The sequence below is a fragment of the Liolophura sinensis genome, chromosome 7 (genome assembly GCF_032854445.1).
Source record: "Liolophura sinensis isolate JHLJ2023 chromosome 7, CUHK_Ljap_v2, whole genome shotgun sequence".
In the NCBI taxonomy this organism is placed as follows: domain Eukaryota; kingdom Metazoa; phylum Mollusca; class Polyplacophora; order Chitonida; family Chitonidae; genus Liolophura; species Liolophura sinensis.
This window is the reverse complement of record NC_088301.1, coordinates 24772201-24799425: the sequence shown is the minus strand read 5'-3', so window position 1 is coordinate 24799425 and position 27225 is coordinate 24772201. Positions and strand designations below refer to the sequence as shown.

The 27225-nt window shown below is 37.1% G+C and overlaps 1 protein-coding gene across 1 annotated transcript; it reads left to right on the top strand.

Annotated features, from left to right (window-relative positions):
- Nucleotides 1–274: 274 nt before the first annotated feature.
- LOC135470006 (lethal(3)malignant brain tumor-like protein 3) lies at nt 275–22919 on the top strand. The gene is made up of 20 exons (XM_064748688.1): nt 275–299; nt 3445–3714; nt 6226–6306; nt 6726–7082; nt 7771–8879; nt 9201–9378; nt 10141–10264; nt 10497–10636; nt 12779–12867; nt 13501–13735; nt 14462–14559; nt 15634–15862; nt 16959–17044; nt 17385–17610; nt 18142–18244; nt 18865–19011; nt 19826–19996; nt 20841–20887; nt 21168–21430; nt 22321–22919. Exons 2-20 carry the CDS (start codon nt 3507–3509, stop codon nt 22447–22449), a joined length of 4020 nt encoding a protein of 1339 aa, XP_064604758.1. The 5' UTR covers nt 275–299; nt 3445–3506; the 3' UTR covers nt 22450–22919.
- Nucleotides 22920–27225: the final 4306 nt, after the last annotated feature.

The window sequence follows — 27225 nt, the reverse complement described above, 5'->3', positions numbered from 1 at the left end:
ACTTCTGACGTCACTCATCAACATTGAAATGCATTGTGGGACAGTTACATATAAGATATCGACAAATTCTAGAATATGTCAATGAAACAAACATTTATACACATAAATTGAATTTTCTATTTCCAGTAGCATCTTCCACATCAAGTACAAGGGAATATTAACGAGCCAGCTTATGGTAACTGCGCTTTTTTCGGCGTTAGTGTGGGCGTGTAGAATTGACAGAACAGCCAGGCAACGAGTAGATTCACCTCCCCGTTTAGGCATGCGCAATATAATGGCGTTCTAGCAGACTTCAAAAGGTAAGATATTTCAGAAGATTTTTACTCTTTTTACGCGATTGGAAAATTTACTGCCTCGAAGTCTAATTTTAAGTGGTTAAAGTAAAATTGTTTTACCTTTTCCCGTCGTGTAAATACGGAGTTCCGTCATGAATTTTGTGCAAAACTGCGAAAAAGTCGGCGTTGACGGGGAAGTTTTTCTTTCGTTTAGTTCCTCTAACACACGTTTTGACATTGAAAAATACGTTGGAAATAAATTCATCCTCTTTATGTTGTCGGCGCACCCATTTGATCAGACTGTACATATTGTGTGGCCTTTACAAAATTTAAATTCACTGTATTTGGAATGTTTGTGTCATTGTTATAGGACAAAATTTGCATCTTTTGGAGTAAAAATTATGTCGCCTGGCGCTTGAACCGAAGGTCCAGAACGAGGCTCTTCAATTATACATCTTACATTTTCATTTGAATCATGTTTGTTCGTTTATTTTGCCTGTGTTTGTAGCTACAAAACTCACAACACCTTGCCTTCGTTATCAAAAGTTGTATTCCATGGTCAAACCAGAATGACGATTTGTGGAAGAAATGATTTTGGTGTCTGAATCTAGTGCGTGGGCATATGTATGATGCTCTCATATTAGAGTACGTGCCGCCATATCTCGTTCTTGACGGCCCACTTCCATGTTTTGATTTTTAAAACAGGATAATGACTTTCTTTTCCCTTTACTCATGTCGAATGCTTGTGAAATATTAATAAGGATTTTCGAGGTAATTTTTTTCTTGTATGTTTTAATTGTTGGCCAGTTTTTGAACACTTTTCTGACTTGGAAAAATTGTGAACTGTAAATATAATCCACACCTCGTGACCTCGTGACGTAATTTATATGGGCAGTAACGTGAATCAACATCAGGCCACGTATTGTAGGCGCTTGATTTACGTGTACCAGCCATTTACAAACTCTCCAGGATATGTATAATGTCTTTCATGAAAAAAAATGACTATTTATTCAAATTCACACATGCTTTAAGATGTTGCTGTTGAAAACACATATTAAAAAAAAAATCGAATTTGGAGTTAAGCCTTAAACATGGATTAAATGATTTTTGTTTATACATGCATTTTATTTAATACATCATGTATATAATAAATTTCAATTATCTATTTTTATAGTATTAGCTAATATTTGCATACTGTTTACACAGTTTTAAACACTTAAAATATTCATAAGTGTTGTTTACAGAATGTCGGAAAACTTATCACTTTCTTTTTATTTTTTATGTGGAGTGAAATTATTGATTTATGTAGTTAGTCTTCATATTTTGTCAGGAATGTTACAAATACATATATTTACATGTCTTTACAGTAGTGTAAGTTTACACATGTATCTCTTGATAATAAAAAATGTGATGATTTCATTTATTGTGTTTTGTAAATGATTTAATTTTATTTTTGTCTACCAAATTTAAGTAAAATAAAAGTAATTTGAATGTATTTAGGGATATTAGAAAAGGAGTCTGCAATACCCAAAATTATTAGATTGCCTTATGAGTAACCCACATATTTTGAAAGTTTCAAGGCAGCTATTTTTTTTTAATTTTTAATTGAAACTTTGGACATTTGTTTAGTACACTGCCGTTTCGAATTCAAGATGGGGATTCATGAATTTTTTTTGTTGTAAAGTTATACCCCTGTTTTGCAGTTCTTTACGTACTCCATGAATTTAACTTAAACTTTTCGTAACAGATTTAATTTAAAACTGGTGCACATCTCCTTATGATATTGTACATGACAAATTTGAATTTGGTGGTGATTTATGAAATTTTTGTAAAGTTATGCCTATTTATTATAAATAAATAACCTAGGGTATAAATTCTGTGCATATCTCTATTTTAGGTACATGAAAGAAAGGTACATTTTATTATTTGGAGTACTCCATATATTCCTAATAATAATGTAAAAAGTTAATTAATAGTTTCTATATACCTATTTTTTGATTCTGTCCTTGGCCATTTTACAATGTAAAATATTGTCAGGTTATTTTCATAGCTTGGTCATTAAAAATAAACAGTGAATCTGAAGGCAACAGACTACAGATGTATATTAACAAATCACCATATTTAATTATTTTGAAGTAGAGATTACCTTTGGTGGTTTCTATTTTTATTTTTTTTTTATATATGTATAAGAAGACTTCAAGGATTCATGAAACATAATGAATTTTGAACCCTTATATATTTACATTGTGACATGTGGGTACAGCTAAGCTTTTCAGTGTTCAAATTATTGGTAAAATAGCTTTATAGGTAAGGCTGGTCATATAAGCAAAGTATTCTTAAATAGTACGTTGTTAAATAGATGTCAAACAAATTAAATAAAATGAACTATCATTGTTACTCGTAAATTAAACAAGTTTATCAAAACCAGCCCTGGCAACATTTTTGCACTCGCATTGTATATATATAAAATACAGAGGTGTCATTTTCTTTTATCACAAAAATTGTGACATAATGTTGAGAAAATGCATGTATGCATTTATTTGAAAATGTCAAGCGTGACGGACATCTGATTTTTTCTTTGTTAAGATAAATACACCGACTAGAAGATTTCACCTGTGAGATAGGATTACTTCATCACAGTTCAAGGATCAAAATTATTCCTATCCATCGGCATATAGTTAAGCCCTGGGCACGGTAGACAGGGTTTTTTTGTACTTTTAGAGTTTTGTTTTGTGATTTTATGAAAATCCACCTTGTGTGTCCTCACCGGCAATGGCGTATTTTGCTGGCCATCTTGTCCTTTTTGCAATTCTCTAGCATCAAACGTGTGAACTACTTAGCGAAAAAATATGCCAGCAATTCAACTCTATCCATGTAATGTGTCTGCTTCTGCGCATTTTAGCAGTCAAAGTGAGAGACCAAGCTGACCAATCAAACAGCATGGAATTGTGCTGACCTGTGACATTTTATTTTGCGTGATGTGATATACTAGGTCACATGACATAATTTACTGACCTTCAACCAATGGAAAAATCCTCCCAGCGGGTGAGTAAGTATATTGCAAATGAAAGTTCTTCTTTAATACGCAAAATGGTTAAGGGGTTAGAGTACGCTATTTAAAATTCAATGTAATGTTTTGCTGTGAAAGGAATCTTTTTTTTTTTTTCAGTTAGATATTATGTACATTCAGGAATAACTGGTTGGATGCAGCCAAGGAATTTCTCCTAAAGTATGGCCAGTGTTCCTGTCCCGTCAAGTGGAGGTGATGCCCTCTCACAGCCCCCTATAAAGAAGGCGAAACTGGAAAACGACATGGCGACGTCAAACCAGCAGTCTCATCCTCCTCTTCAACATCAAACAGTGTTACCTCTGTCCACCGGAGCCATGCCTGTCACATCCAGTAACTTCCCTGGTGCAATCAGCCTGACGATATCTAATGGTAAGTCAGGACATTTTGCATCTTTTTGCTAATACATAGTTGGTTGACTATAGTGTAGTTTGGATTTGTTTTCTTATACATGCCCGCTCCCCTCCTTCGACAGTTTGCTGTATAACATTTTCTCGTTTAAGGATTATTTCAAAGTGACTTGTGTTGTTGAGGATATTTAGGCCATCCTGAAAAATGTCTGTGTTGTTGATGATATTTAGGCCATCCTGAAAAACGTCTGTGTTGTTGATGATATTTAGGCCATCCTGAAAAATGTCTGTGTTGTAGAGGATATTTAGGACATCCTGAAAAACGTCTGTGTTGTTGATGATATTTAGGACATCCTGAAAAACATCTGTGTTGTTGATGATATTTAGGCCATCCTGAAAAACGTCTGTGTTGTTGAGGATATTTAGGCCATCCTGAAAAACGTCTGTGTTGTTGATGATATTTAGGACATCTTGAAAAACATCTTTGTCAGGTGTATCCAAACCATATCATAAAAATTTGGGTAGGTTGGTGGGAAATGCTTTTTCTGGCATTTAGCGGTAGGCATTTTCAACATATTAATACTAAGAGAAAGATATTTGAAAAAACTTAGATCAGAATTTCAGGAAAAAAAAATTGTTGGTAGGCATAATGAACATACACGGTATTAGGCTTGTATAACACTAATCATAGCTACTTTAACTTATATTCTCCCTCAGATGTGATGTTTGTTGGCGTCATGAGAATTGTCATGTTCTGTTTTTTTTTTTTAAATGATATCTTTTGACATAAGTTAAAATATATGTGTATATGGAATTTAAATTTTCTTAAAGATAAGTACATGTACAATGGCTGCATGATTAAAATTCAGAGCTTCTTAACAAAAATTGCAACATCAAGAGATGTTTGATATGATCTCCCGAGATGATTGAATAATAATCATAATAACAAAATATCCTTGTGAGACGTGTAGTAGTGTGTAGTAAGGTTTCCAGGAGACAAGAGTACAAAATAACGTTGTTTTTATTCACAGTATCTGGAAAAGGTAAGCTTTTATCTGTGTAATGGAGACTTTTGCGGCTGTGGTAGGAGACAAGTTGATGGGAATATTTACCAAAAATACCAGTAACGTTAAAAAAAAATAACACTTGAAGATATATTATGGCAAAGGTTACTATTGTTACATTCAAAAGGATAAAATCTTTGGTGAAAAAAAAAGATTTATGCTGTTATTTTTGCCACCCAGCACGTGATAAGGCTTAGATAGAATGAATTTGTGAAATCTGAATGTCATATCTTTCACCCTAAGACGAGAGTTGAGACTCACAACTTTATTGTGAAATGTTGGCCAGTTCAACAAAGTGATCGTAGGCTAAATTGATTGTTGCTACCATTGAAACATGAGTGTTTCATTTGTGATGTCATGGTAGTTAAACTCACCATAGCCTAGGAACAAGGGCCAGAACAATAACTTGTTAGTCTTACAACTTACAAGAGCAATATTAACACCAACTGTGACTGGTATAAAGGCATTGTGCCAAATTTGCAGGGAAAACTAGGCTATGTAACACTGTATGGCTTAATCATAGTTTTTTTTTCTGTGTCAAGGGAAGTTTTTTTTTTTTTATCCCTGGAGGAAGGAAAACTAAAAATTACATGTGACGAAACATACATATGTACATGTAGCAAAGAAGAGAAAAAATATTTTATCTGTAACCTTAATCGTTTCATTTAATTTTCATCTTCACTTCTTCACAGTTAGGTAAAAGGGTGGGAATTACTGTGGTATTCGCATGCAGAGCTTTACTCCACGCAAGATTATGTTATGTACTGCTGATTGATGCATGCTACACCTGCATCAAGCTTCTGTGTTGAAATAGGTTATAACTAGTGCATGTGTTGTACATGTAGCTGTTACTAATTGATCTAACCACCTGAAAATGCACGTGCAGACTTGCCACTGTCTGCACAATCTGTTTTCCTAACATTAAGCTCACTGGTTAAGGACATATATATCTTCTTGCGAAATGTATTTGTTTCATATTAATATTAACAAGGAGTTTTCTATTACACTGTTGTAGGCTGTTGTTTCTTCAATACCGATAGCTTAACGTTAATAAGTACAGAAAAAGTTAAAGATGTACATGTAAATAGTTATTTATTTTAAAATTAAGGTATATAAGTGTTGTTCAGGTTGAAGATCACTGTTAAATTTTGAGTGAATTCTGATTTATGCAAATTTTCATCACATGTCAGAGTGCGATTGTTGTTTGAAGCCCATCTTCAATGAGGTCACGGGTATGACTTGAAATTAGAAATAAATTTGCAGTTTTACATGAAAAAGGGTTGAGCAACCATGGTAAGTAATTTAGTTAGTTTGAACTTGTTTGATGTATAATTTTTCTGATATATCATTTACAGAAAAGAAATGCATGTATATCGATTTGAGAAAACTGTAGTTTGTGACGTGTTACTTGTTAGGTTGGAGTAACATGATGTGATTTACATGTATGTGATTGTTTTGTTGAACTTTAGGTGTGATTAACTTGAAGACAGGTGGTCAGGGTGATGGCTCAAATACAGCTAATTTTTCTCCTGGTGTAACAATGGTTAAGGGTAAGTCACATTTATAAGCTCCATTTGTTGTGCCACGGTAATTCTCCAAGTGTCTCCGAAAGGCAGTGTGGTTGTCTCTTATTATAACTGAAGGAAAAGAATTCAGTTAAACTTATGAGAAAAAATCACTTTTTACAAATTACAAATAATTGTGATTACTCCGGGTGCAAGTTCAATTCCGTCCTTAGGCATTGTACTTGCCAGTTTCTCCTGTCTCACTGTTCTTGAGGTCTTGATTACAAGAAGCAGTGGACAGTCACACGTGGGAAAGTTTGTCGTTAATACTGTAGAGGTCATTGCTTTACCCCTGGTACTCCAGTTTACTCCACGCGTAAAAGTGACTGCAATTGCATTAGTGAGAAATTCTTCATTGTGACATTCAACAGAGCAAACATTACATATGAATTTGTACATTACAGGACCTGTAGGTAATATGGTGCACACATCTATGGCTGGGCAGATGTCCCCCGCACCTCACATGCCTCAGGGGATGACCCAACTTAAGATACCCAACCCACGACCTGTCCAGTTCAGAATGGCCCATGGCCCCAATCTGTGTCCAGTCAGTCAAGTGACAGGCATTTCGTTCAGGCCTACAGGTATGGTGACCATGGGAGGCAGGTCCAACGTGCCCATTCCATCCCAGACTCTACAGATGGTGCACCCTATGTCGGTGCAGCCTATGATTCAGTCACATGCTCACACCTCACAGGTAGCCTCCACACCCATGGCCATGGCAGGTAGTCAGGTGGTGTCCGGGATCCATCCATTAGCAGGTGAGTCCTGAAATAAAACAGACCAAAAAAGGCTAATTTGTTTTCTAACTAAAGTGGACAAGAACTTTCAAAAAAGTAGACAACCCTGCTCCAGATACACATGTAATGTTGCCGTGCTAAAGGCTTAACAAAAATTTAATTGAAATTTGGTGCATGGATTCACTGTGATGATTTGCAGATCAACTTCCTGTTGTGGACTTTTGACAGTTTTCTAGACATACTCTCAGAATGGTTGTTTTTTTTTTTTTGAAACTTACTGTAACTGGCCAACCCCAGACAACATTTCTGCCATGTTTGTGGGCCACTCCACCACCGCTTCACTCAAGAGAGAGTATCCAATCAAACTGAGAGCCAGGTGACAGGTGCTGACTATCCAACTTTCCATACATCTGGGAATTAACATTCAGTGTAAAGACACAGGGTACTCAGTTAAGCTTCCCCACAACAAATCATGGTTATACATTTCTTTAGCAAGACAATTCATGAACGGGATTAGCAGATTAAGGATGTGTTAAATGTAATTTGAAACTTAGAGGACATTGTATGATGTTACATATTGTATAATAGTCTGTCAACAAACACTGATTGTCGACCATTATTTGACCATTACTGTCAAAGATGAAAATAAAAAAAAAAGTAAAATGTGAGCCCGGTGTAGAAAATCATTAACATTTGTTGTTTGTTGAAGGCACCATCATTCCAGCTTCTGCAGTGACAGCTAAGTGTGACCTGGTCACTTCATCCAATGGCCAGGCGAACCCTGTCAGTAAAGACAGCCATCCCAAAAGAAAGGAACAGCTGATTGCCTCTAAACCTCCCCCAGGGACAGTCCCAATAGGCAAATCCCAGACACAGTCGACAGGACCCTCAGGGAAATCTGCCTCCTCACAGGTACAGCTTCTCTCCTCACCATCTCATTTGTCTGTCATCCCCACCCAGGGACAGCCCAGGACTCAGCTCAAACCTCTTCAGATGCCCCCTGCCAAACTTCAGCAGCTGTCTGTCGTACCTCCTTCACCACAAATGCCGGGTGTCATGAGGTCTCCTTCAGCTCCGCCGTCAGCGACCTTTAACCAGTCACAGTTGTCCCTGGTTCGCTCTCAGTCTCTGGCCTCCCCTCAGCCTGGTAATGCCCTAGTATCGCAACCACCACCCCTGTCCATCATACGGACCCAGCCTCCCCAGCATAGTGGGCCAGGTATGTCACAGCCCCCTCAGCTGTCCTTAGTTCATGCCCAGCCCTCTCCGCTTCTGGCCCCTCAGCACCCCATGGTTCTCAACCGCCATCATGGGCAGCCCAGCCAAACTGTGCCAGGGGTAGCCAACATGGTGTCAGGACAGGTGAGCCTAGCAGGGCTAAGACCAGCGGTACCTGTGATGTTTAGCACTGCGTGTACAACAAGTCAGCCCTCAACAGTGAACTCTGTCACAGCTCTGAAACCTGTTGCCCTGAACCAACACCCAGGAGGATCAGGTCAGAATCAAACTCTGAAACTTCAACCAGCTCCTGTACAACCTCATAAATCAGAACAAAGTCCCACTTCTCTCCAGCCTGCCAAGTCTTCACTGTCTGCTTCATCTGGGGTGGATCCAGCTGAAGATAAGTCCAACAGCAGTGTCAAAAAGACTCCTGAAGACAGCACCACTGCTCAGGAGCCAGCCTCTAAACCTGACAGCACTGTCTCATCAGGGTCTGTTACGCCTCAGGAGGCACCAAGCACCACGTCGGACTTCGACCCCGTGGATGCCATGACCTGGGAAAATGGTATAGGGACACTCCCAGGCAGTGACCTCAAAGTAAGCAGTATGCAGTCATACATGTATTTCTTCAATGAAATAGTTTACAGAAAGGTTCTTGTTACATCATAGGTAATGAACAGTTTGCATTATTTTAAATATGCAGATATATATAAGAATACAGAAAATATGAGCTTTTAATGAATTTAATTTGTTTGTGTCATATCTTGAAAATCAGAGATGCCATGCCCGTACCTCACACCTGTTTTATGATCAGAGTAACCTGGTGTCAAATCAGAAACTAGGCCATTATTTGTTTATACCTGTAAAAAGGTTGTACAATGTATAAATTTGTGATTTTGTTTTTGTTGCAATTATTAGTTCCGTATAAATGAGTTTGGTATAATGGAGATGATCACAGATGACTTGATTCTGGACACTGATGTGCTAGCTGACAGTGACAACAAAAGTGACAAACCAGGTGAAAATGGCTCAACTGGGACACCCGCAACCATTCATTTAGAGGTTGTGAAAGCTGAGTCCTCGGAGACAACTGATGGTGAGATGTGGAAATATACATGTACTACATTATGTAGACAACTGTAGTAGATTGTGACTGTTTTCACAGCACTACTGCCGATGATGTGTACATAGTTAAGTAATTGAAGATATCTTTAAACACATTAAGGTGTTGTGTACATACTACTTGTGTAACTGATTTTTGTGGTTTATCCCCGTTTTAGAAAGCGTTTTTTTTTTTTTTCTGTGCATGGTCGTGGGTTTCCACCCGGGCTGTGCCTGGTTTCTTCCTGGGCTGTGGGTGGTTTCCTCCTACCACAATGCTGGCTGCCGTCAAATAAGTCAAATATTTTTGAGTACTGGTATGACATAAACCATCAATCAAATAAATAATAAATAAATGAAAAGGGCTCTTTTTTTCACTCTGATTTCGGATGTTGTCATTCTCTTGTCAATGGCCGTAACTTTCCTGGTTGTAACCTAGTCTCGTCACGATATATGACTGAAGTACTGAGGATGTGGAGTTAATATACTACTTCATTAATTAATTTTCAAGCCAGTTTATGACTGTCCTGTGATAGGACATTTAACTGTTGTGTTGACCCCTAGGTTTATAGGTAGGCAACATTAGACTCGTTGACTGTATTGATGTTTTAAACCATGTATGTTAGCTTTTAACCCTACCATGATTATGTGATATAAGTTCAATGTAATTATTTTAGAAAAAATAGATTCTTCCTATCATAAGTTCGGCCTCATTTCACCGAGGTTGTTTATTTATAATCATTGACTTTGCTTACAGGTCAAATGAAACCAGATGAAAGCAAGCGGTGCAAAAATTGTGGCCGGAACTTTCACAAAAATGAATTCTTAAAGTCAGGGAAATTTTGTTCCCAAGCCTGTTCTGAAGCATTTTCAAATGATCGGTAAGTGTGTCTTAAACCACAGCATCTGCCTAGCATTTTGCTTTTTCCTTTTAGCAAGTAGAGATCTTTTGAGATTATTTCATAAATTATATATTCACAGTAAAATATACACAAACTAATAAGATTGACATTATGTCAGTTATGTCATTTGACATTAAGAAAAAAAAAATTTTTAAAAATTAACTGAACATCCTAAAAGTGTGTCAATCAAATTCATGTTTTTATTGGATAGATCTAACCAAGCACTAAAGAAACAAATGACCAAAGATGGCAATGTGGTAAAAAAGAAGAAAAAGAAAGTTGGTGATGCAGGGAAAAGAGAACCGATGTTGGATTCGCTTAATATTTCCATTCCAGAGTCTGGTGACAAAGGTTAGTAAAATTTCTGTTCATTAGGTCGCATGTTTGAACAGAGGTCTGGCTTGTTTGATGCAGCCTTATGTCAGGCATATGTGTAGCAGTTTGTCTTCATGAGGTTTAGTAAATGAGGTGTTGTTTCCTGAGACTTGTGTTTCCTCTCTTCTGAAATTTTCTTGAGTGCAACTTATAACATACTATAATTTACCATGGACATTAGTGGAAGAAAATCAGCATTAATTCAAGATGTTCTGGTTTTTTTTTCTTTTTTTAATTTTTTTCTGTTGACAAACAAAATATCTCATTTCAAGATATTTGTTGGCTGTCTTTATACTGTTTGTCATATAAGAAAACTGGGAAGATTTCTCAATTAAGTTCATTTTAACAGAGAAGTTTCTTTCTATTTATGCTATCTTACCTGTGTTAGTTGACCTTACTTGATGTGAAGAAGGGTGTACAATAGAACGACCTGCAAGGTTAAAGGGAGGCAATGAGCCACTAGTTAATATAAAGAAAAGTATACCTATAGGTATATGTATGTCTAAAAAGTCGGTATCTATACTTATCCCATAAATGTGACTCGGGACATGCGATAAAGGGGGTGGGATAAATATAGTATCCCACCTTTCGTCAACAGTGTTGAGAGAGCTATCTGATTGGCTCACAGAAGTTCATTCAAAAAAATCAGCCAATCAAAAGCTACACAAGGACCAGACTATTTTGTTTTCTTTTTTTTGTTTTTTTTTCTCTACGTGATTGTGTCGTCTGCATTTTGGGACAAAATCATTGCCGGAACAAACTGAAAGTCGGAGATTTTGTTTACATAGACAATCGCGAAGAAGGGAATACACTAAATATTGGGAAAAGATGTGTACAAGTAGCAGTATCTGGTACTGATTTTATTGCTGAACTTTAACCGCACTTATTGTATAAAATCGCACCAACAGCAATACCAGTGGCACCACATGCAGCCACTGCAGCTACTTTACTCGTAAACATACAGCGTACAGGAAATTTTCCATTATGCTAATTTGCCCCAAATAAAAAATAAACTGAATTAACTGAAATCAAACACCACTGTAATTCTGCTGTGCCAGAAAGCGAACTGTCCAGAAAGTTAGCGATCACCATGTATTCCCCCATCCAGCACGAGAAACCCACCACCCACCCCCACCACACACACACACAAACACCATGCACCATGCATTTGGAAAGCCAGCACCACGAAATATCTAACATTCTCAGCTCTATTGTCAGTTCCTCCCACCTTGGTTCGTGCCTCAGCCACCGCATTAACCACAAATAACACTGGTCAAAATCTTGCCTATTGTACTGGTTTAACTTCCTGCATCCAACACTGTACATCGAGGATGGAAATCAGGTCAAGTGCACCAATTTTCAAGGAGCCAATCATTTTGATGGAGTCTTCAACATCCATGTATATCCACAACCACAATAAAAACAATGCATATTCATCCGCTAAGTACTGTCGTATAAGGGTAATCCAGTCCTCACAATTGTCAGAAGAAATGTAGACTGTAGTCATACAGGCATTAGAAATGATGTTCTTGTCGGTACATGTACGGGCATAAAATTTCAACTACGCGCTCACACACAAGCATGTGCAACCAGCCTCCTGACCGGTTTCTTGCGACTTTAATTGACTGACAAGTGTTTAAAAACAATTGTTTGCTGCTGTGTTTCAATGTATATAGGTGATACTATAGAAATCCTATCCAAGCTTGTGAGAGTAAAGCCGTTCTGTGTTGAACTCTTTAGTGTGGTGTATATTTGATGTTGCGTATAAATGTTGGAAGCAGAGAATCAAGAAAAGATAGTCTCGCTGATTTGAGGCATAATGTTGTACTTTTTTTTTATTTTCCATTTGTGGAATAAACAGAATCTCCAACTAGTGACCCTGTAGTATCAAAGCTATTAAGTCAAAAATTTTGAAATCTTGTTAAATACATTTGATACTACAGGGCCACTTGTTGGATATCCTCTATGTGTATTTATAGACACATTTAGATAATTCTTCTTCATTACATAATTTTTCCAAAAAACAATCAATTCTGTTGAATTGTGGTTTGTGATATGTCTTGTTGAAAATGATTTTTCAGTCTGTGACAGTTTTGTTCTGGGTTGTTGTTCACCTAGGTCCTGGAAAGAAGCCCAAAGGTTTCATTTGGAGTCAGTATCTTGATCAGGAAAAAGCAATTGGTGCTCCCACAAAACTCTTCAAAGAGGTATGAGTAAGATTGAGCAAAATTAATCAGTATACACTTATTATCTTGTAGGATTGTATTGTGCAAATGAGTGCTTCAATAATGCCATGAAGTATACCTGTATATATGCAATTTGCAATGAGATCCACACTGCTCAAATGCCAGCCATTCAAAAATGTTACAGCTTATTCTAGATAAGCTAAACATGGGAATCCAAAATATTGAAGTTCTTGGTATTTTGGTATTTAGTTTACTGTCACAAACCAGACTGACCAGTGGTGATGGACCTTCTGTGTGAGATTTTCACTTGTGGTCTTGTAGGCTAGGCACCAAAATATATCTCTAAACTGCTAAGCGTAGTGTAGCAGATTTACATGTGCTTTTGTAGGAGCAGTTAGATTTGAAGAGTTGTTCTGTCACAATATTTGTTGGAATCCAGCTCTCGCTGTTTCGGCTGGGTGGCTTTAAGTTGGATACCTGACGCAGGTGTTTGGTTTTCTCTGGTCACCAGTTCTCCTCCAGCCATAAACCTATTACCGTCCTATACTCTGAGTGAAAAATTGTTGATCACACCAAGTAAATGAATACATAATTAAATCCAAAAAAGTATGTTGCCAGTAGCTGATGTTATGTACATGACTTTATTTTTAACAGCCTTTTCCTCAGGTGAGGAATGGGTTTAAGGTGGGTATGAGGTGTGAAGGGATTGACCCCAGCCATCAATCCCTGTTTTGTGTGTTAAGCATTGTGGAAGTGAGGGGATTCAGGCTTAGAATGCACTTTGATGGCTACTCCGAAAGCTACGACTTCTGGATCAATGCTGACAACCCTTACATTTTCCCTGCGGGGTGGTGTGAGAAAAACGGAAAGAAACTTGAACCTCCCAGAGGTAGGTTTGCTTGATTTTAGAATTTGCCTGGACTATAGTTTGTATATTATTACAAGGATATGTGATTATTTTTAATGCTAAGGTACACAGATGAATGTTGTCATCATATGACTGAAAAATTGTTAAGTGCGACATTAAACCCTAAGCACTTGCTCACTCACTCACTCACAGATGAATGGGGTGCGTTTACTTCTAAGTGAAGGGATTCCCCATTTGTTATTTTCTACATTTTTCCTAAGCTTATATTCTTATACAACATATGTTGAATTGTGTCAGTTTATTATCATTGATTTACCCTTATTCTTATAATTTTTTGAGACGGATATTAGTAGCAGTTAAAGTAAAATATTACATTTGTTTACCAGCAGTTTGGAAAAGTAAAGATATATGAGCATGTTGTTCATTAGGTGGTCTTACCATATGAGAAAAAAGAAACTCAATATTCCTGCTATAATTACACATATATTGGCTAAAATGAGCAGATCAGGGGTCCCAAAAATTAGAAGAAATAGGGTAGTGGATATGATTGTAGGTTCAAAACTGTACCATAAATTTAGGATTTAAATGAACAAAGATTCATTGTAGATTCAAATAGTTAGAAACTCCTTTGTAAAGCTGCATATCCTGGCATAGTAAAACTTGTGTGGTCCATATGTACTTTCTGCTTTGTGCACAGTGTCTGTTTTCACACAATTATAGTCCTCTTCTCTTTGGATGCCATTTCAGGGTTTACTACTGACTTTGAATTTAATTGGGGAGGTTACCTGAAATTTTGCGGTGGTCAGGCTGCACCGAAGCACCTGTTCATCAATCAACATTCTGCTGTAAGTACATATACATGTACTTGTTTTACTCACACACACTGGCGGATATTTTTATTTCTCGATGGCAGTTAATTTCCCATCTGGAAAAGAATAGTAACGCCTTTTCACATGGGATTTGCCGCCAGTAGACGTTTTGGTGCTCGGTTTGAATGAAGCAATAAAGAGCATACCAGGGGATCAAACGTTAATGTGGGAGGAGCATTCAATATGTGCATAGTAGATGGGTCACTTAGACGTCTGCGGTTCTTTATGTAGAAATAGGGTCACAACTCATCAAATCAGACTTGGACAGGTCAACCATTTCTACATATGCTAAGAAGTAATCTGACAGCTTTTGCTCAGCTTACTTTCAGAAAATGTCCACATTTGACATCTGTTGAAATAAGTAATTAATACCGGTAAATTTAAATTGTTATCCCAAATCTGCAGTTGGGCTTTCCCTTTGTATTCTGAAACTGATACAGACTCCGTTGTGAAATGTACAACCACGTGCTGTTTCAATTAAGCGAACATCAGTAAAATAAACAGCAAATTTATAGATTGGGGAGGTAGCACTATTTGTGTCTATGTGTGTCACCTTATTTCGTTGATTGTACATATACATCTATGAAGTGCAAATAAAATTTGAATAATTTCTTCAAGTAAAAATGTTACCTCATAAAAATATTTGAGAAGACTGCTTCGATGGCCTAATGTTTGGAGTGTCTGCCTCGAAGTTGGGAGACTGCGAGATCAAATCTGGGTCGGGTCATACCAAATAGTTTTAAAATGGTACTTTGTGCTGACTTGCTTGGCGCTGACTTGCTTGGCGCTTAGCACTTGGGGTTTAAAGCAAGGAAACAGGACTGGTTGACCCAGTGTCAGCATAATGAGACTGGGTGGGGTGTCATGTCTGGTGTTTTTGGCATGATGCGTCAGTGGCAGCAGCATTTGGCGGCATGGACTCGCCCTGCCAGAACAAGACAAGCATACCGCAAGGATATTTATACACTTACCATACGTGGTGTTAAACCTTATCCATTCATTCATTAATGCATGAGACACCAATAACCTGCTTTCATCCATACATTACAGACCTTGACGCCTAATCTGTTCCGTGTGGGCCAGAAGCTGGAGGCCGTAGATCGGAAGAACACAACCCTAATCTGTGTGGCCACTGTGGCTGACACCCTGGGGGACAAAATCCTGGTGCACTTTGACGGCTGGGATGACGAGTATGACTACTGGTGTGACCCTGGTTGTCCTTACATTCACCCCGTGGGCTGGTGTCAGGAGAATGCAAAGGCCCTGTCCCCTCCCTGTGGTAAGGAGAGATCTGTAGAAGGCCTGCATGTTACCTAACTTGTATCAATACACTAGAAGTTTTGTGTTCTCCCTAGATTGTTTACTTGCTTTTCAAGCTAAATTTTGTAGCCCTTGCTCCAAGACAGAAGTAGCTTGGTTTTGAAATGAATCTCTTGGCAAGTATTTTTAGCTTTGACAGGTAAACAAAAAAGAAACATATCTGGGCTTTGTGTTGACTTTCTGGTAATGTGACAGTTTGTGCGTACCCTAATTCTGCTAATTTTTAGGACAGATTTTTGTAATGCTGAAAGCAAAGAATTACATTTTTCTCCCAGTTTTTTTGAAGAGTAATGTTATGAATATGTGTTCTTGAGATGGACTAACCATGTGAAAAAAAGAAACTAAATATTCCTGGTACAGTTACATGTATATTGGCTAAAAAGAGCAGAACAGGTGTCCCAAAAATTCGAAGAATTAGGGTATATTGTTTTCACAAATTTCGTGTGCAGAATACTACGTAAACAATTTCCAACATACTTTCCTCTTGAACTTGTGACATCTTTGGCTTTTTGCTAAACAGCATAAATATAAATGTTCATGCTGTACGTTTAAATGAGGTTTCATGCCACATGGACTGGCACTGATAGCTCAGTTGGTAGAGCGCCTGCTTCGGGCTAAATAGATCCAGGGTCAAACCTGGGTCAGGTCACACCTAAGACCTTAAAAGAGGAAGTTGTAATTTCCTCGTTTTGCAATCAGCATTAAGGGGATAGTGCAGCGACTGATTGACTTGTATCAGTATAGTGGCTCCAGCTGGGCATCTTACTTGCCTTTGAGAAGTTGTCTCATTGAGGCAGCGCTAGATTAAATAGCCGTGGAAATCAGTCCTGCATCAAGGAGGCACATTACGTGGGCTCTACCGACTCTTTTGTCATAATATAACTGAAAAATTATTAAGTATGACGTTAAACCCCAAGCACTCACTCACTCATGTTACATGTAACTGGTGAATGGTGTTGGTTTACTCCTGTCATTCTGACTTCATACACACATTGAAAAGACTGTAAAACACTGTAATATATTAGGCTAACACTATAAAGTTGGTATTGTTTCAGACTGGGCAGATGTCTCAAACTTCACCTGGGAGGAATATCTCACCAAGTGTAATGCCACAGCTGTTCCTCCAAGAGCGTTCAAGCCGGTAAGAAAGTGTAACGTGCTATGACACACATCTTTGTGGGTGCTTAAACATTGTGATATTTGAATACAATGAATATAAACGCAGATAAAATAATCCTATAAGCTGTTAGGATAAAAAAACTTACATTTTCATTAACCTGCCTTTTGTGATAGTCAGCTCAGATGTACAGAATACCAATGGCTTTTTTGTACACCCTGTTATGTTTGTGTTAAATTTCTCCATATATTAAGTCTATGGTAACATTTTAATGCTGAGGCCAATTATATTTGAAGTCCTTTTTTTACATGTAAAGAAAACAAGAAAGAAAAAAAAAGGCTGCATAAACTGTCTCAATTTTCAGCATGCCCCAGTTGGATTCGAAGTGGGTATGAAACTAGAAGCTGTGGACAAGCGTAACCCTATTCTCATTCGTGTTGCCACTGTGAAGAGTGTTGAGGAGAACCAGATATGCATTCATTTTGATGGATGGTCAGAGAGTTATGATTTCTGGGTGGATGATGATTGTCCAGACCTGCATCCGCCAGGCTGGTGTGGCAGAACAGGGCATGCCTTGCAACCTCCAGTCTGTAAGTACCTCATTCATTACTAATTGTCCAGTTTCCGCCTTCCATAAAACCAAGTGTATGTAAAAAGTTTTCAAGTAAGGTGTTAAACAGCGAGCAATCAGTCATTACTGATTGTTTTGTATAAGGGTCCTTCACTGTCAACTAAAGCTTAATTCTTGAGGCAACTGACATGGATCCAGCTATTTCTGGTTCAGCTGCAAACCGGGAGGTTTGTCAGGTACCTGGTAGAAGATGGCTGTTTACTCGAGTTTCCTTCACCTATGAACCTGAAAGCTTGTTTTTTAATGTTCCAGTGAAGGCAATGAACACCCAACCAAATGTTAAATTTAAACCTGTATTGATACATTTATTTATTGTATTTACTTGTAAATTCCTTGAGACTAGTAGTGCAAACAAAATTCATGTCCAAAATTATCTGTTTCAAAAGTACTTTGATTTATTTTCATTAATGCACAGACTCAACAATGCTTAGCACCGTTTTGAGAGTGGTTTCAGTTCTTACAATGTGTTGTTCTTTGTGACTGTCTACAGATCCCGAAGACTTGATTGTTTCCCCTGGACAAGGGGGCTGCCCCACTCCTGGCTGTAAAGGAATGGGACATATTAAAGGTGCAAAATACAACGGTCATCATAGGTAAGTCCAGTTGCTTTAAACAAAAGAAAAATTTTTTTTTTTAAATTTGTGACTGCAAATTAAGGTCATTTGCTCTTAGAATTTATTGTGAAGATTTAATTCCTATGGAAACCTATTGGTGCCACTGTAAACAGAAAAAATTTGTCCAGCTAATTCGTTAATTCAGATTTTTATTCTGTTTTAACGAATTAGGAAATCGTTTCGTTTACCATTTTGTTTTTACGGATTACTGTTTACTTTAATGGATTACTATAATCATTGCTATTCTTTATAACAACTACATCTAAGTGGCCTGAGGTTTATAATGGATTGCAGTCTGTTAAAATGATTTGCTACATGTAATTCATTATAATAATTTAGTAATTTGTTAAAACGGAATAATTATCCATTTTATTGAATTAGCTGGACACATTTTTTTTATTTACAGTGGCAACAGTAGTCTTCCATAAATTCCTACCCAGAAAAAAATCTAAAAAAGTCACCCTGTTCAGTATGGCTTGGGTTTAATTGGAGTTTTTTCATGCTTGTTACATGTGGAGAGTTAGTGATGTAATTTCTCAGCTAATTTTACCTTGAAGCCTGAGAATAGCGAAGGACTGTAATATTTTGTGGTGTTTCAGTGCTTTTGGTTGTCCATACTCCCACATGAACATGATAAAGGATGTGCCGCTAGCTGATCGTTTATCATCTGGGAGAAATGACGAGGGATCAGGGGGACCTGCAACCAAGACTTCCAGAGCAGTAGACAAAGGGTCTCCTGAGATCAGGTCAGCTAATGATATGTTACCATCCAGAGCTTGGAATGGGTCTGATAAAAGAATGTATTCAAGTAAAAGTTTTACAGCAGTGGAGGCCATCCATCTTGAACTATGAAGTCCCAGATTCAAATTCATCTCACAGTGGTTCTCTTTATCTTGAAATAAAACACCAATGAATAAATAAATCACTTTGAGAGAGGAAGATTGTTGCGGATAGCCTATACACACGTCTGCTACATTTGAAACACTTTCTGTTTGTTGATAAAAGGGATGGTATCAGGGTTTCAGTACCCTTCTGATGAACTGATCTATATGAAATGCTACATGCACATCACTAAATTCTGTGGTGTAGTCATTTCCTTACTGATGTAGTTGGACTACTTTTATCTGGTGCATTATAGTTTCCTGATACCAAAGCTTAATTTGAATGAATTTAAAAATTAGAAGGAGATATAAAACATACTTCATCAAAGTTAGAAAATCCTCTTTTTACCTGAAAAAATAGTCACTTGTTTCTTAACCGATGTGCCGATGTTAAACCCCAAGCATTCACTCACTTAACCGATGTGCCATCAAGTTTGACCAAAGTTCTTAAAGATGAGTTAATAATAACTCTATGTGTGAACAAAAATGACCTCAATAAAACAGGGAGCTATGCAACCTCCTTCCTTGGTGAAGTGAAACAATGTACAAGTTATATTTCCTCACTTTTTTCCAGCACTAATGGAATAAAGAAGTAGTTTACACCTTTAATTATGCCAGGGAAGAGCTTAATCACACTGAAGAATTCTATAAAAAAAATTAATTGGAAATCTTGTTGCAGGTCATGCCCCACGCCAGGATGTGATGGAAGTGGCCATGTCACAGGGAAGTATGCAGCACATTCAAAAGTGTCTGGATGTCCCTTGTCTTCACAAAACATAACCAAACCTAAACCCTACCACACAAAAGCTGGGATAAAGTTCAGGCCTGGCAGAGGAAGGGGCAGGAAGAAGTAAGACTTGTTATACTGTGTTTCTGATGGTTTCCATCTACAGTAGACTGTGTTTCGGAGTACTTCCAGCTTCAGTAGACTGTGTCTGCTACATGAAATTCCCAGACAAGACACAAGATTTGTGTGTCTATTTACAGTGTTAGGTGGAGTGGGCTTTGTCCATGCAATTCCCAGACAAGACACAAGATTTGTGTGTCTATTTACAGTGTTAGGTGGAGTGGGCTTTGTCCATGCAATTCCCAGACAAGACACAAGATTTGTGTGTTTATTTAAAGTGTTAGGTGGAATGGGCTTGTCCATGCAATTCCCAGACAAGACACAAGATTTGTGTGTCTATTTACAATGTTAATGTTGGTGGGCTTTGTCCGTGCAATTCCCAGACAAATTTGTGTGTCTATTTACAATGTTAAGTGGGGTGGGCTTTGTCCGTGCAATTCCCAGACAAGACACAAGATTTATGTGTCTATTTACAATGTTAAGTGTGGTGGGCTTTGTCCATGCAATTTAGCTTCAAATTCAGACCATTTACCAGTCAGAGTAAAACTATCTGACTTGTTTGGCTGTCCAGCATAACTGATTTTGCCTCTGATTCTAATCATGTGTAAATTGTAAGACTATTCAGTAGTATCCTTTTAAACATCACATGTACGTCCAGTTGTTTCTTTTTATGAAACTATATATACTTCAACAGTTGCCCATTGCATGCTTTATAGCTGTGTTTGCTCAAAAGTTTAACTTTTATTCTGAAATACACATCTTCTCATCATTTGATATCCTAATCGTTGGTAAGGAATACTGTGGCTCAGTTTTCCACTTGCTGAATAAAATGCTGTGTTTCTTTCAGGCACAAATTTCTTCACTGGAGAGAAAAAAGAGAAAGAGAGTTAGTGTGTAAGTACAGGGAATTTTATTTGTTGTAATCTGTTAATTGTTAGTAATCTGACTTAACATCTGTTGTCTTGCCACCCTGGTTACAGTGTCATTGGTCATTAAAAGAACTAGCCATAGCAGCTTAAGTTGGAAAACATCTTCATCAAGCCGTACAGTATCACATTTTGTAGCCAATCAGCAACTGTTTTTGCATCTCATTATGGTTGCACAAAAATATTATCCTCTTTATTTTTCCTTAATGTTATTTATATTTCATGGTAAGATGTATGTTTACTTTCAGCACCAGGTAATTCCCCTGAGCCGGCCATGGGTGGTGCCGGAAACAACCTCCATAATGGCATCCATCAGTCTGTGTTCATGTCAGCAATGGTACCAAACCCAGCCAAAGATCTGCCTCTTTGCTGGGACCAGCACTCAAAACTGCTGCCAGGGGTGGACAAAATCAAGGGCAGCCAGGTAGCCAGCTGGTCTATACAAGATGTGGCGGACTTTGTCAAGACTCTGCCAGGCTGCGAAGAACAGGCCAGTGTCTTCACGGAAGAGGTAAAAACTGAAAGTGGGCAATTACTTGTAACAGTAAAGCTGGTTTTACCAGTTAGTTTTTAGATGTATTTTCAAGACGAAAAATAACACTAAAATGAAGTATAAATCAGCTGAAAGACATTATACACTGTCCAGGAAAACAGTTTGATTTATTTTTATAGAATTTTTCCAACCGAGTAAAATGATTTTAAACTATCAAATTCTACAATGGCCTATAGTGACCCAGAGGATATCAGTGAGGTCACATCCATATTTTTTTTTGAAATAATATGTTTAGTTTCTAAAACCGAATAAGATGTCAGCATTTTCAAGTTTAATGTTCATTTTACGAAAATAATTAAAAACTTCAAAATGATAAATCAAACTATTTTTATTGACACTATTTAATGGTCTTTTATTTGACATGTACCTCAGTGATTGACTGTGAAGATAATAATTAAATCCATGGTATTATGTTTTCACTTTTGTGCTCTATAGTAGTCCATGATATACAAGTACTTAAGATGTCCAATAACTCAAACCTTCCCTGATTCCAGACTTGTGTAATAGTGTGACCTAATCAAAATGAGGGTTGGTAAGGCATTTTGAATGCATATCTAGTATCACACCATAGTCATTTAGAATTTAAACTTTTTCCAATGTCTCAACTTTAAAAGACTTCTACCAATTGACATAAAACATGTGCAATGCTTCTGGAAAGGTGCTACCTTTGTGTGACAAATTATTTAGTTGTTGACAAAGCTTCTAAAGGATTGTTTAGCATCCTGTTATGTCTCTATTGTTTTGTTTTTTTTCACCTGGAGAGTTTTGTTGCTTTGAGTGAACAGGTTAGAGAAATTCTGAATTTGTTTTACCTGTGGTTTTGATTGTTGTTTGTGTTTTCATTTCAGCAAATTGATGGCGAGGCATTCCTGCTGCTCAACCAGACTGACATTGTGAAGATCATGAATATAAAGCTGGGACCAGCTCTGAAGATTTATAACAGCATTTTAATGTTTAAGAGCTCTGTGGAAACATGAACCCAACTTAAACCTCTGTTTAAGAGCTCGGTGGAAACATGAACCCAACATAAACGTCTTAATTGTTTTTATTCACTCCTCAGTTTGCCTGGTTTGTTAGGAGGGTATTTGATGATTACGTTTAATTTATATCATCAAGCTCTAAGCATTGGTTAATACAGTCTTCAAGCCTTGTGTGGCCTGCTTCTCACAGCAGTCTTATCATTTCTGTTGGTGTACATTCACACTACAGGCTGCACCATGATGAAGCTTCTGTCCTGTTCACACGACCAAAATTGTACCTGGATTAAATGTGAACTTGTTTAAATGGAGTCCAGTTTTGAAAGTGCTTGTGTTTACATATGTATGTGGTCAGAATCAGTTTAAAGCCAGTTTAAGAATTTGTCCGTTCATACACGTCATATTTAAGCTAGTTGAGTAATGTCATTGTGGAAATCCTTATAGGACATATTATCATGCATACCGTACATGTAAACAAGCTCTGATATTGTTTTAAAGCCACTTTGCAAAGCAGAGATAAATAAGCCATGTTAAATGCCCCGGCTTTGCTCAAAGCCACTTTCCCATTTAAGCCAGCTTAACTTTGCCCATGGCATGGATGGAGTTAAACTTCAGGTGCCAGGGTTACTACAGAAACAGCCTCTGAGACTGAAATATGAAGTCTAAATACCTGCACCAGTATTTATGAATGGCTGCTAACTATATGTAAGTCATGATTGTGTGGTCATTTTATAAGGATGAGTTCATTTAAATTTAGTTCCCTGAGCTTGATTTCCTCCCACAATAATGCTGGCTGCTGATACCAATCACACAAATAAGTAAATAAATTTGATTTTAAGATGAGCAATCCCCAGATGCTAAAATACGAATGGCAGAGATAAAATCAAATATGGTATGTTTTTTATAAGTTGCATCAAAACCTGATGGTTAATAGATAATATTTATTCCAAGGTTTGTCGATTAAAAGTTGAGTGAGTGAGTGAGTGCTTGGGGTTTAACGTCGTACTCAACAATTTTTCAGTCATATGACGACGAAGGAGTCCTTAGGGTGCATGTACGTGTAATGTGCCTCCTTGTTGCAGGACGGATTTCCACCGCTCTTTTATTTAGTGCTGCTTCACTGAGACGACTTACCAAAGGCAAGTAAGCTGCCCCGCCCGAGCCATTATACTGATACAAGTCAACCAGTCGTTGCACTGTCCCCTTCATGCTGAATGCCAAGCGAGAAAGTTACAAATTAAAAGTTGATGTCTAGGCTGAAGGATTACCCTAAATGACCTAAAAATTTGGTCACAAATGAGCTTTTTTGGAGGCAAATAAATGTCAAATACCTATCAAAGCACCTCTCTGAAATTCAGTATTATTCCCAGAATATGGAAAAATGAGCAACTTAGTCATGGACGAAAATTAAGGTCATTTAAGTTAGATTTAGTAAAGAGATTGTCAGTCAAATGGTATGATGTCAAGGACATCTTATGTAAGCCTCAGCTGAAATAACACAGGAAATTCCGTCACATACCTGTACATGTATTTTTATGCATGGTGTTGGGTCATCTATTGTCCTGCATGACCTTAATTGTCTACGTGATATCTTAATAACTAATGTGCAGAATTTAATCAAGTTTGGTTTAAAGCGTGATTACATTAGACTTAAGTAATGATTTTTTCCAAAAGGCACCAATTTTTGGCTGTGTGAACTACTTGTGCATGTTTAAGAAAGAAGAACTTTTGAGAGATTCTTTGAATACATTTCGCAGGTGTATGGTATTCATTTTCATATTACATACTTACAATTTTTTTTATTGTTTTTTTTTTATATAGTTTGCTTTGTGGTTTTCTTTTTGTGCCATGCCAAACATTTTCATGTCTAGCCTGTTTCACTTGTACTTTTTCATTACCTGTCCATTTTATTATCGCTTGGGCAGCTATTCAGCACTGTTTTCATTCAGGTGTAAAAGTGGAAGATTCAAGATTCGTTGTCGTCGTTGTTATTCCCAAGTGAATGACCACACTAACGTTATTAAATTAACTTGAAGTATGTACAGAATATTCTTTTTGAAGTCATTTTGGTTGATTATTGTTTTGAAAGTGGACTCAAATTCACCAGAAAAGTGTAAATCAGTTTCATAGATTAAGAAAGAATGACATGGATTTGTATGTATGTTAAGCTTTTGAAATTTTTTTTTTATGTTTATGTTTTTGTTGACTGAAGAATATGTTATTGATTTAAGCTGAAACTATATCTGGATTTTATCGACAATATTTGCTTAGATGAATGTATATAATTATATGTATGCAACAAGCTGCTATGATTTGTGATAAAAGGGCTTCTGTTGAAGTAAAAGAAAGCTTAAACATGAAGTAAGGTTCAACATACAAACAACTGAAAACTATGAGAGAAAATGCTTTCAATTAATTTTTTTGTAGATTTTGTTTTAAAGAGTGTTGAAAGGCATTAAAATATCTGAATAATATAGTGGACTTTATGAGCCATACTGACGGTATCTAGGAACTCTGATGTCTCATCACCATTTTTTCCTGATGTTCACCAGAAGGAAGGAATATTTAGGAACATTATTTCAGTAATGTTTTACTCATAGGTAAAAGAGTTATTCGAACATTCATTAAAGTGGGATAAAGTCCTTGCGACATCAGAGTTCCTAACCTCTGATAGTATGCTTCATAAAGCCCACCTTAGAATTCAAATGTTTGAGTGCCTTGAACTCTTTTCACAAAAAATGTAAAAAACATAAATGAAAGTATATTTGTGCATAGAGTTAAGGGGTCTATTCAATCATACCTACTTCGGTTTTAAGAGGCCTTTTCCTTTAACTGAAGACTATTTTGGGGATTTGCTCATTTCTCAGATTGTATTCCATTCGTGTAGATAGCAAGCATTGTAGTGCTGTGCAGTTCTGTGTATATACAACTGTGTACATTCTCAGTGTATAGTAAAGTATCTGTGAGGCATGAAAGAATATTAACCTCAAGTGGAATTGTATCAAAATTATACGTTGGTAGGATGATGCAAAATAGACAACTTTGAACATACAATGAACGCTGTGTGTTTGAGAAAAATATTTGATTATCCATAAGGTTGCTTGAAACTATGATCTTGAAATATCTTGTATCTTATGCACCTTCCCTCAACTTATTGGTGCATGTACAGTTTACGTGTCTTTTTGGGAAGGTAAACGTAAAGAAATAGGCTAGTGCATATTCTGTCGGTTTCTGCCCTAAGCTGGGCATGGGATGGAGGAATGAGTTTTCCTGTTTTGAAAACTATTGGTTGTCTTGAATATTTGATCATTTCAAGCAGTTTTCACCAAATTCAGTAAACCGTTCGTCTTTTCTATAGTAGAGTGTATGCGTAGTTTTGTCCCTCTTCATAGTTAACTATGTATGTTTTCATGATGCGTGTATGAACAGTGTATTTGGATATTATTAACCAGGCCAAGGTGTATGTAATCAAGAAATAATCTATGCATTTTGTAAAAATAGAATGGCATTAACGATGTGGTAACTCGTTACCGGATATTTTACATATCCAGCTTTATGCATTATATAGAAATTTAACGGTTATCTCGAGAGTATAGTAAACATCCAAGAGAAAACAAAGATGTGCAGTGTATAGATGAAGTGATTATGTTTTACTGCTCTGGTCTACATCTGCATTGGCATGCAGTCTTGTGAGGCTTGTTTAGATTACTATCAAGTGCAAATGGTCTCCACTGTGGTGATTGGCTTTGCTGAATAGACCTGGTGTTGTCGTGGGAAGTATAAATGTGTTGCATGTTGAACACGCTGAAACCATGTGCATAACACTGTGTCATTGTAGTGTCTTACCAGTAGGTAATTGTTAAAGTAGAATGTAGTAACATGTCACTGGCTTCAATGTGTAACTGCTGAGCGTACTTTTTTAGTACGGAATATATTAAACATTCATTTTTATATGGGAAAATACTTTCTCACATTTTGTATAAGATATAGTGTTGATTAAAATAGTCCTGACAGAAAATGTTAGATGTGTATCATTCTGCAGAAGGCTCACTTTTGTAAAATTCTTACTTTAATATTATCTCAAGTAGTCCTTTCTGTGGTGGCATTTCCAGAGGTGACATTATTTGTAAGACTTTTTAATTAAGTTAACTTACAAAGAATAATTCTGAAAATGTGTTTTTTATCATCATTTAAAAGCTACTGTTATTCATATTGAAATCGTAGACAGCACTTCATATAATACAGTATGTTGCATAGGTTGGCCTACATGTATATGTAGTTGCTAGCTCTCAAAGAACTTAGACCGTCTGCTACATGCCATTGCTGGGCTAGAAATCCAGGTGGTTTGTTGATTATGCCATTCATAAATTTTGTCTTTTATTATGGTGTTCCAAACACTATTAAGAGCTGAATTTTATGTCATAGGGAAGTCATTCAAAAGTTTATGTTCAGTGATATTTTTTTGGTCTGGCCTAAACCCCTAGAACTTGAACCTTTCATTCATGGGCTATGGATGGACATACTGCATTTCATGACACAAGGGAACATTTGAAACACATGCAGCTTTTTGCAGACAGGAATGTTTGTGTGATATTCAGGAAAACAATCAATATTCGCATCTATAAATGTAGATAAAACATTACAGCAGGATTAGTTTACAGCTCTACCTTGTACATGTAGCTGCAGGTAATATACTGTTATCTGGTACACTTGCTCATATTTAATAGTGACTACAGCAAGGGGTGATGGGCTCGTTAAGGGACCCATGTGTCGGCA